At 53.5% G+C, this 9,551-nt stretch overlaps 1 protein-coding gene across 1 annotated transcript; it reads right to left on the reverse strand.

Annotated features, from left to right (window-relative positions):
- Positions 1–7,571: 7,571 nt before the first annotated feature.
- LOC308634033 (homeobox protein MSX-3-like) lies at positions 7,572–8,895 on the reverse strand (the record flags this gene model as incomplete). Its single annotated transcript, XM_081267624.1, has 2 exons — positions 8,625–8,895; positions 7,572–7,975 (listed from the first exon to the last, which is right to left on the reverse strand). The coding sequence occupies exons 1-2, from the start codon at positions 8,836–8,838 to the stop codon at positions 7,572–7,574; spliced, it is 618 nt and encodes a 205-aa protein (XP_081123750.1). The 5' UTR covers positions 8,839–8,895.
- Between the last annotated feature and the right edge of the window lie 656 nt (positions 8,896–9,551).

Consider the following 9,551-nt stretch of genomic DNA (forward strand, 5'->3'; position numbering starts at 1 on the left):
CCCAGGAAGCTCCTCTGGGACACAGTGCTGGAGAAGGGGTGCAGCAGGAAGGCACACAGGCCTGTCAAGCAGGAGAGAACGCGGCCAGGGGTGGGAAAGGCAGCTCAGGAGGTCAGAACAGGTGTGGAAGCACAGACAGGCAGGCAGTAGCATGTCCTGGAGAAATATGATTATCCTGGGTAAAACCTGGGCTCCAGGGCCAGGCCTGGCAGAGGCCCATCCCCACTGCCAGGCATCTGGGTGCTTCTGTGCCAGAGGTACTAGCACAACAAGCCCTTCCCTGCCTCACCTCACCACCTGCTGTTTTCCTGGACTTGGGGCCTGACCAGAAGCAGCTGGTGGTCACTTGTGACTCCTGGTACAGAGGTGCAGCCAGGCTCATAGCTCTCAGAGGGAATCTTGAGGATGACCTCAAATTCAGAAAACATTCCACTGGCATTCAGGCACTAAAGCAGGTGCAAGTGCTCAAGGGAAAACAGCTTGGGTGCAGTCCTGGTGTGCAGGGAGGAAACCCAGTGCCCACTGTTGGGGTAGGAAGTGAGCATCCCCTGGGGGCAGATGTGGCCACTTGAGAAAACAGAATGCAAACCATCTCCCAACTCCCGGTGGGAGGCCTTGTCTCAGTGTGTCCACTATCCTGCTGTCCTCCTTGTATGCTAGTGCTGACCAGTGTTCTCCACAGTGATGGGATTGATCCTTTCCACAGCAGCACATTCTGCCAGACCTATGTTGTCTGCAGTTTGGGTCACCAGGAGTGTGTTGCAGCCTTTGAGGACTGTCCATGCTGGGATCCTCTCCTAGATTCCTCCCTCACTAGAAAGCTATCTGTTTTTCCTGTCTCTGTTTTTCTCTTGACAAATATGGAATGCAGAACTGATGGGAAGAAGACTCCAGCATTGCAGTGAGGTCCAGGTGAGCCGCTCAGTCTCTGGGGAGACCTCCTCTCCCTGCTGCAGAGTCCCGGTGGGTTCAGGTCCAGCTGTCAAACAGAAGCACTTTCCAGAAAGAAGTCACTTGCAGGCTTCAGGATGGAATGTGCATCAGTGCTGTTTGTGGTGGAAAACGATTGCCACGCTTGGGTTTCGGTGACATATCTGCGTTTTCTTGCTGGGGGATCAGGACCTGCTGGGGTGATGTTTCTTTCTAATTAGTGTGTGGAGCCTTGGTCTTCTCTTTGCTTTTACATGGAAAGCACCTTTCACATGGGAAACACCTTGGCCCCTAATCAGGTGTGGTAGCCATCCTCAATCCTGTGGTGCACAGTCTGCTTAGGCTCTTGGCCTCACTTTTTCTTTCCTTTTTATACCTTATTTTGGACAGAACGTGCTTTTCTCCCTCTGTCATTTTGGGGAGTTAGGCACCTTCTAGCTAATTATTTTAGTAGATGCCCTGACATTTTTAACAGAAACTCTGTTGGGCTCCAAGATTAATTGACATCTCCTTTTCCCCAACAGTCAGGGACTGTGGACACTAAACCCAGCCCCAGCTCTCTGCTCACGCTGTGTCACAGACATTTCATTTCTAGATCCTTTTGCTAATCCCGTGGCATGTCACTACCGTGGCTCAGGGCCAACGTGCAGTGAATCTGCCATAGTGGCCGCTCCTGGCTAAGCAGTCCTTGCCTCTCCCAGCTTACAAGAGATCATTCTCTTCATTGCCTTAAGCAACCTTGGAGTCTCTTTTAGTGAATCTGTGCTTGTACAGTTTTCATTCTGTTTGCCTGAAAATGCTTCTCTATCCTGGGAACAGCAGACCTGGTGCCTCTCCTGAGCTTGCTAGGCGGCTGCCCCTGCCTTCAGAGCTGCTGACAAGGCAGCCAGGTGTGGTGGGGACTCCCTGTCCCCTGAGGGTCCTCTCCAGCTACTCTCAGGACCTTCTTTGGTCTTTGGTATTCCACTGTTCTATCACCCAGGTTGGGAGAAGATATCCTTCTACCCTGCCTGCCTGCTGTCCTCTGCCTTCAAGCCTAGAGTCTAACATCTTCAGATGCTGCCTATACCCAGGCTCCCTCCCTTCTCCTGAAAGCACTGAAGTGAATGTCAGATTCTGTCATCTGCTTCCAGACCTTCTGTGTTCTATGCTGCGTGCTGGTGCCTGGAGTCTCATTGGACCTGCTTTCGTTTTCTCTCCTTTGTATCACATGTGCTGCTAAACTCCATATCTAATTCCATAAATAGGACAGTCAACTAGAGAAGCTCTAGGCTGTCTTCCTATGTTGCTGGATTTCTATAGTTTTGCTTATCAAAGTTCAACCCATTCTTTCAATTGTTGGATTAGTTTGTGGGGAATTTATGTCCAAGGCATCATTGGAAAACATGGAGCAATCTGTGGGCACTTAGCAGGCTGGGCTAGCAAAGTCCCACTGCCTCAGGACGCCAGAGGCTGAAGACATCTGAGAAGAGCTGCCGTCACTAAAACCAGATCCAGTGCCAGTGAGGAATAAGCAAGCAGAAGCATTAGCAAGATGCTATGATGTGTTACCTACAATGTTCAACTCACAACAGCAAAAAGTACAAACCATGCAAATAAAGAGGACACATGACTCATATCCCTGGGAGACAGGCAACTCCAACAGCCATCACAGAAGTGTTTGCAGAACTGAGGGAAGCATGATGACATCTCACAAATAAGGTTTCAAAGAAGAGAGAAACAAGTCTTTCAAAGAACCAAGTGGAAATTCTGGAGTTGAAAGTACCATGCCCCAAATTATAAAAATCCACCAGAGCAGTTCAACAGTAGAGCTGAACTGGCAGAAGAAAGAGGAAACTTGATGACACCAACCAAGAAAAGAGAGAAAATGAAGAACCTGGGAGAGCATGAGGGAGGCGGGGCACCTCTGGCACCCCACAGAACCTCAGGAGGAGAGGAGAGAGCAGCAGAACAGTGTGTCGGAAGAACTGCTGAGAATGGCCCAAATTTTTTGAAAAGCACACCATCATTTAGGAAGTTCAATGAATTCCAAGTAGGATAATGAATGCAAAAAGAGCCATAGACAAGTCATACTTAAAGTGCTGAAAGTCAAAGATAAGGAATTCAACTTCAGTAGCAAAAGACTTGTTGCTACAGGATTCAAAGTGGCTGCTTTCAGAAACAATGGGGCTCCCAGGGCAACTTGGTTAAAGGCCTAAGGAGCTGTCAGAACCCTCTATTGACAATCAGAATGCAAGGGGGCATCATCCCACCTGTGGAAGGATCAAAAGAGAGCTATGAACAATCAGAACAGTTGAAGGGACAAGTTCTAGACATAGGATCACTAGCAGCCAAGAAGAAGCAGAGGGTAGAGTAGAACCACAACATGAAAAAGCTAAATCAGAAGCAACAAAGATCCCAAGAGAGAAGACTCGGGGCCAAACCATCTATCACTAACGCTGGTCTTCACTGTCTAACTTGCTAGGTGATTTTTTCCCCTTGGTGGTCCAATCAGTGAGAGTATGGCATGTTATATGGACCATCAGAAATAGCCAGAACTTAGGCTGCGGTTGTGGCTCAGAGGTAGAGTGCTCGCCTAGCACGGGCAGACCTGGGTTCGATCCTCAGCACCACATAAAAATAAAGGCATTGTGTTGTGTCCATCTATACCTAAAAAATAAATATTAAAAAAAAAGAAAGAAATAGCCAAAACTTAGGCTGGAGTTGTGGCTCAGAGGTGGAGCGCTTGTCTAGCATATGTGAGGCACTAGGTTTGATTCTCAGCACCGCATTAAAAAGATAAATAAATAAAGGTATTGTATCCACCTACAACTATAAAATGAATGTTAAAAAAAGAAAGAAATAGTGAAACTGCCAATTTAGGCAACAGTTTTAAAAAACTGAAAACAAAAGTACACACCTGAGTCCCTCTGGACTCAGGAAAACAGCGCAGTCCACTTACTCATAAACGCTTCCTGAGGGCGTGCACGGGACTGAGAGCTGGGGACACTGGGCCCACAAAGACAAGCAGGAGAGCAGATGGCCTGTCCCCAGCGCCAGGCTTTTGGGGTCAGCCCAAGTGGAAATGGTATTGCTCTCCACACGCCTGCTGCTGCACCTCCACAGTTCACTGGAAGCATTTCCTAGGTAGAATAGCACGTCCTGGCAGGGGTAGCAAATGCCAGTCCTACTGCCCAGCTTGAGAATGCATCACCTTTTCAGAACTCCCCGCAAGGAGGCCCTTCGCTCCAGATCCTCACTGTCATTCAAGATCTGCTGGTCAGATTTCACAAAGTCCTTCCCCAGAGCCAGTGCAAGGCGTCCTGACCAGGCCTATTCCTCCTAGTGGTCCCCAAGCACAGCATAGTGGCCTGCAGTCCATGCCCAGGGTGGGGCCAAGAGCAGCCCCCAGAGACCCAGAGGGGTAAGGCTGGTGCTGCTGGCTGGCGGAGGCTCTAAGGGCTGACCCTACTAGGATGAGGCCCAGAGGGGTCAGCCCCTTTCACACCCAGAAGCTGGTGGGCCTTCGAGCCAGCCCTGCTATACTCCTATCTTCTGGTGATGAAGTCCCTATGTTGGGAGCCTCAGGGTTATTTTGCAGGCCCCATGAGTTCCCTTTCCCAGAAGAGCAGGTGGCCCTGTCTCGGGCGCCAGACCCGTAGTCTTTTCATGTCACTCAGTTAGACATCAGGGATGGTGGGGCTCAGTGGGCGGGTCACTGGGGCATTTCACAGACCAGCCCTCTACACTTTGACCCTGCCAGAGGCCACCAACAGTCCAGGCCATTCTACCATGTGTCCACTCCTTATTCCTGAACCACACAGCCGCCCTGCATTCCCAAAGAAGTATGTCCTACCCTGGAAGATTGCTCCGGGCCACCTTGTCAGGTGATCATCTTGCCAGAACACAAATTCCTAAGGACAGGGCAATGTCCCCAACCCCAACAAGAGTTGCCCAGCACGGACAGCTGAAAGGGCACAGATTGGCGGGCAGGACTCTGGGGTTCAAGGCATCTGTCTATAGATGGCCCACCCGCTACCTGCAGGGACACGATGGGTGACTATTCTGCCACCAGTTCCGGGCCACCTCCAGCCTTCACAGACCTCTGACTTTGAGACACACTAGCTGAATTCAGGGGGTGGCCAGCAGGTGTGTACAGCTCCAGGTTAGCCTAGGGTTCGCAGGAACTCTAATCCTGGGAGAAGGCTTCTAGCCCACATCCTCTCTCCAGGAGAAAGTCTCAGTCTTGGTAAGTTCATCTTAGTCTTTTCACAAGCAAAAGGGCTGGACAGCAACAAGGGCATATGCATGTCCTGCCCTCCAGCACAGAGATGAACTCACCCTGGAGAGGTCTGGGCACCAAGAGGACTTGGGCAGATATTTGGGGTCAGAAATAGTTTCAGAGAGATGAGTGCTATGGCACATGCCAGCTTGGGAGGCAAAGGCAGGAGGATCGTGAGTTCAAAGCCAGCCTCAGCAAAAGCAAGGAGCTAAGCAACACAGTGAGACCCTGTCAAAGTACAAAATAGGGCTGGGGATGTAGCTCAGTGGTTGAGTGCCCCTGAGTATAATCCCTGGTACCCCTACCTCCCCCCAAAAAAAGAATTGGTTACAGAAGGATAAATAAGCTAGCTCATCACTCTCAGTTCAGCAGATCTGCATCAGCTCTGGGCTGCCTGGCACTCTCCAGGGCCCTGTAGGGTGGTTTATATGCCCTTGGCCAGTGCACAGATGCCCACAAGGTGGCTAAGTTGCTGTGCGGACCCCAACTCCACTGGAATGGGCCCTGGATGCTTGTTTTCCTCATGAGTAGCTTTCAGGATTACTCAGAAATCACTAAAACTGAACCATAAAACTTGGTCCTGGCTGGCCCTATGCCACTCAGAGACCTAAGATTTGGAAACAGAATACAAGGGCCTTGAGAAGCAGCAGCCTGATGCAGCCCATGGGGGACATTGGCTGCTGAAGACCTATCCCAACCCTGGTTCCTTTGCTCTGTATATTTAGAGACCACGGGAGGGTCTGCCACTTGAAAATTTGGGCTTCAATTTAAATAGTTCAGGCCCCAGGGCGGGTGGACAAGCACAGGCACCTGAGAAGGGCAGGCACCTTCCCTTTCTCCAGCCTGGTCTCCAAGAACTGGGATCATTCCTCATTAAACCCATGGTGAGTTCCCGTTTTCTCAGAGACACAGGAAGAGTGTCTAATGGACACCACAGGGAATTTCATGCAATATTATCTTTATAACTTCCAGGTGTTTGGATTGAAGTACAAACACCCATGAAGTCTGTAGAACTGTGGTGTTTCTCCTATGCTGCCGTCCTGATGAGCAGAGTTGATCCTTCCCCTCCTGCAATCTGATCCACCTGATCTGCAGGACCCAGCCCAGTGCCATCAGCAGAGGCCTATGGGGAGAGGGGATTCCTCATGGTCTAGGCCCACTGCACCCTTGGCCATCCAGTCCTGTCTTCAGCTGCAAGTCAGGACAGGGTTGAGGGGTGGGGGGTGGGGACTTCCCACTACTCCTGCTGTGACTCCAGGGAATCTGTCGGCAAGCTCTCAGCAAGCTCAGCTTAACCCTCCAGTCTGTGGCTGCAGTTTACAAAGAAACCAGCTGTGGGTTTTCCAGAGTCTCTGTGCTGTGTGGCAGGGCTGGTGGACCTACTGGGGTAGCTCCTCAGAGCGGGTCAGATTGTTCATCTTCTTCATGTAAAGAGAGCTGTGCCCGCCTCATCAAGGAGCTCAGTGCCTTGCAAACAAAAGGTGACCAGCGGGGACCTGGGGACCTGGCCTCCACAGCACTAGAACAAGGCCTTTTGGATCCACCCGCACCCCCATCCACCATTGCAAGGAGTTCTTCCTCTTCCCTGCAAGCGGTGGGGGGATGGGGCACGGCAGCCTAGCAGAAGCATCCTGCCCAGCGCTTGTCCTCCAGGCATGTCCCCAAGCCCAGCAGGCCCACCTGCCCTGCCGCCCCCCCCCCCCCATTGCTGTCCCTGGCGCCACTAACGTGCCCATGCTCCCACCACAGCGGGTGATCAGCTTCAAGCTCCCTGAACCAATTACAGATTGCCTGAAATAAGTGCAAAAGTTTCCATCCATAATGACGTGAGAATCTAATTTGAGTGTCAGTATTTGTTTCCAGTAGTCCTGGCATCAAACTATTTTAATTTCTTTGAGAAGTAGTTCCTTGGTGTGTCCCAGAATAATCTTGCAAGTGGACAAGGCTACCTGGAGGAAACTGGACTTCAGAGCCAGAGGTGGGTCCACGGAGCAAGCCTCAGAGTACTTTGGCAGCTGCTTTATTCGAAGTAGGAAGATCTATTTTGGTCCATTTTGAGGGTACAGAATAAAGTCCATTACCTTTCAGCAAACAGTTTAGTACTAACATAATTCTTAGAAACTTGAAATCTTTGTAAGATACCCACAAATAGGCTTCAGGCATTAAATATAACATCGCATTAGCAACAAAACCGAAAAACTAAACAATAGCAACAAAAAAGGCGACACCGAAATGCGGAGGGTACCAGGAACAGGGACTCAGCGCAGGCCAGTCTTCCGTGGACTGTGGCACAGGCGGAGCCGGACTGGCCGTGTCCCTCCTGCAGGTCAAGGCCATCCCTCCTGCTAGGCGGCTCCGGGTCGGATTCTCATACCCACGCCTAAGTCAGGTAGTACACGCTGTAGGCCGTGGCTGGCCCTGCGAGGAGCCTGGACACCTGGGGAAGGGCTCCTGCGGGGCCACCGAAGGAGCCATGCAGCGGGGCGCCCAGAGGGAAGGGCAGGGCGAACGAGGGCAGCGGCGGCTTGGCCGCCAGCTTCAGCTTCTCCAGCTCGGCCTCCTGCAGCCGCTTGGCCTTAGCCCTACGGTTCTGAAACCAGATCTTCACCTGCGTGTCGGTGAGGCTCAGGCTGCTGGAGAACTCAGCGCGCTCAGCGATGGACAAGTACTGTTTCTGGTGGAACTTGCGCTCCAGCGCCAGCAGCTGCGAAGTAGTGAAGGGCGTCCGCGGCTTGCGGTGGTTCTTGTGTTTTCGGAGGATGCAGGGTGCGGGGCTGGGGGTTCCTGAAAGGAAAGAGAAGTATAAAAAGGGCCCACAAACGCTGGCGCTAGGTCATTGTCCTGACACTGCCAGACCCCTGCAAAGGCCGGTTGTTGGCGCAAGTTCCCATTCATGACTGGGCCCTTGGAGCAACGAGACCCCAAAGGCAGCTGCCGCAAGCGAAGTAAGGGCGGGGAAGCGGCGGGGCAAAGGTGGCTCCCTGTGGATTCGGGCTTTGCTCTTCAACCCACAGCCCCTCACCCCAGGGAAGATTAGGACTCTATCCACTTGGAAAAAGCGGGAGGCTCGGACTGGAGATCGTGGCCGGAAATGAGTGGGGTGAGCGTAGAGTCCAGGACTCCAAGCCAACTTTAGCCATCTCAGGAAGGAATGGGGCCGACAGGGAGTGCTTCAGTAGGAGAGTCCTGAAGCGGAAAAGCCTTGGGTTGTGGACAGGACCGAACTCTGCCTGGAGTGGGATGCAGGAGTAGCTGCTGGGCCTGGACGCGCTGCAGGGCTCCGGTGGGCAATTTTCTTTCTTTGCGCTTAGGCTGGGCGCGTTTGTGGCTATTACTTTGTAAGTTATGAGCGACAGCGCCCTTTCCGCCCTGGTTTTCATCCAGGCTGGTCGGGCGCTGCTCAGGACCCGGGACCGCGAGGCTGGGCACTTACGTAGGGGGCACGCAAGGGCAGCAGGCGGGACCCAGGCCCGGGTCTCTGCGGCGCCTAGCGGCCTCTCCTCCCCTGGCTCTGTGGGCTCCGAGTCTGGCCCGCGCTCTGCCTCCAGCAGTGACTCGACGCTGAAGGGCAGGGGACCTGAGCCCGCGCCGCCCCCACCGCGTGCCCTGAGCGCAGCGGTGTTCATCCCGAGCGACATGGGTGCCATGCGTGGGACAGTGGGTGCGGGGACTGTCGCACAGTGCGCGCGGGACGCAGAAGCAGCTTGCCGCACCACTGCCTGGGGCTCCGCGGCGCCCCCGCCCTCTGTACCCTATAAAAAGGTGGTGCAGCTTTCATGAGCCGCTGTCCAATCGTCGCGGCGGCTGATATGCGGGCCTCGGCGCGGGTTGGCTTTGCTAAAGAGGAGGCGGGAAAAACAGGGAGGGGCGGGGCCGCTGCCTGGGACCTCAGAGCCCCGGCCCAGAAGCGCTGGGCTACACTGGTGCGGAACTCGCCGCGCTGGATGAACTCTGTCAGAGATTTGCCCGCGCTTCTCCTGCCCAGAAGGCTGCGGGGACGCTCCCGCAACGCTTTGAGCTCTACCCAGTCCCCCTGAGCTGAGGAACCAACAACGGGCGCGGCGGCATGGTGGAGCTGCGGCCTGGGCAAGGGCCGGTGTCCTTGCGCGGATTCGGGGCGCTATAGACTGCGCCTCTGGCAGTCCTTGTGTGGCTCCGGGGATGCTCTTCCCAAACGTCCCAGCCTTCGGGAGCAGAACTATCGTCGTGTGCCTGCTTCGACCATGGCTCTCTCTGTGCATCCTGGGGGTCGCATGGGACGAACACTGCTCTCGAACTGGTGACTCTGCTTCTGTTTCTTTGGAGCCGAGCCATGGAATCCAGGCTCTGAGCGGCTCCTCCGGCTCCTGGATCCGCCAAG

The sequence above is a fragment of the Spermophilus citellus genome (assembly GCF_964194105.1).
Source record: "Spermophilus citellus genome assembly, chromosome: 15".
Taxonomy (NCBI): Eukaryota; Metazoa; Chordata; class Mammalia; order Rodentia; family Sciuridae; genus Spermophilus; species Spermophilus citellus.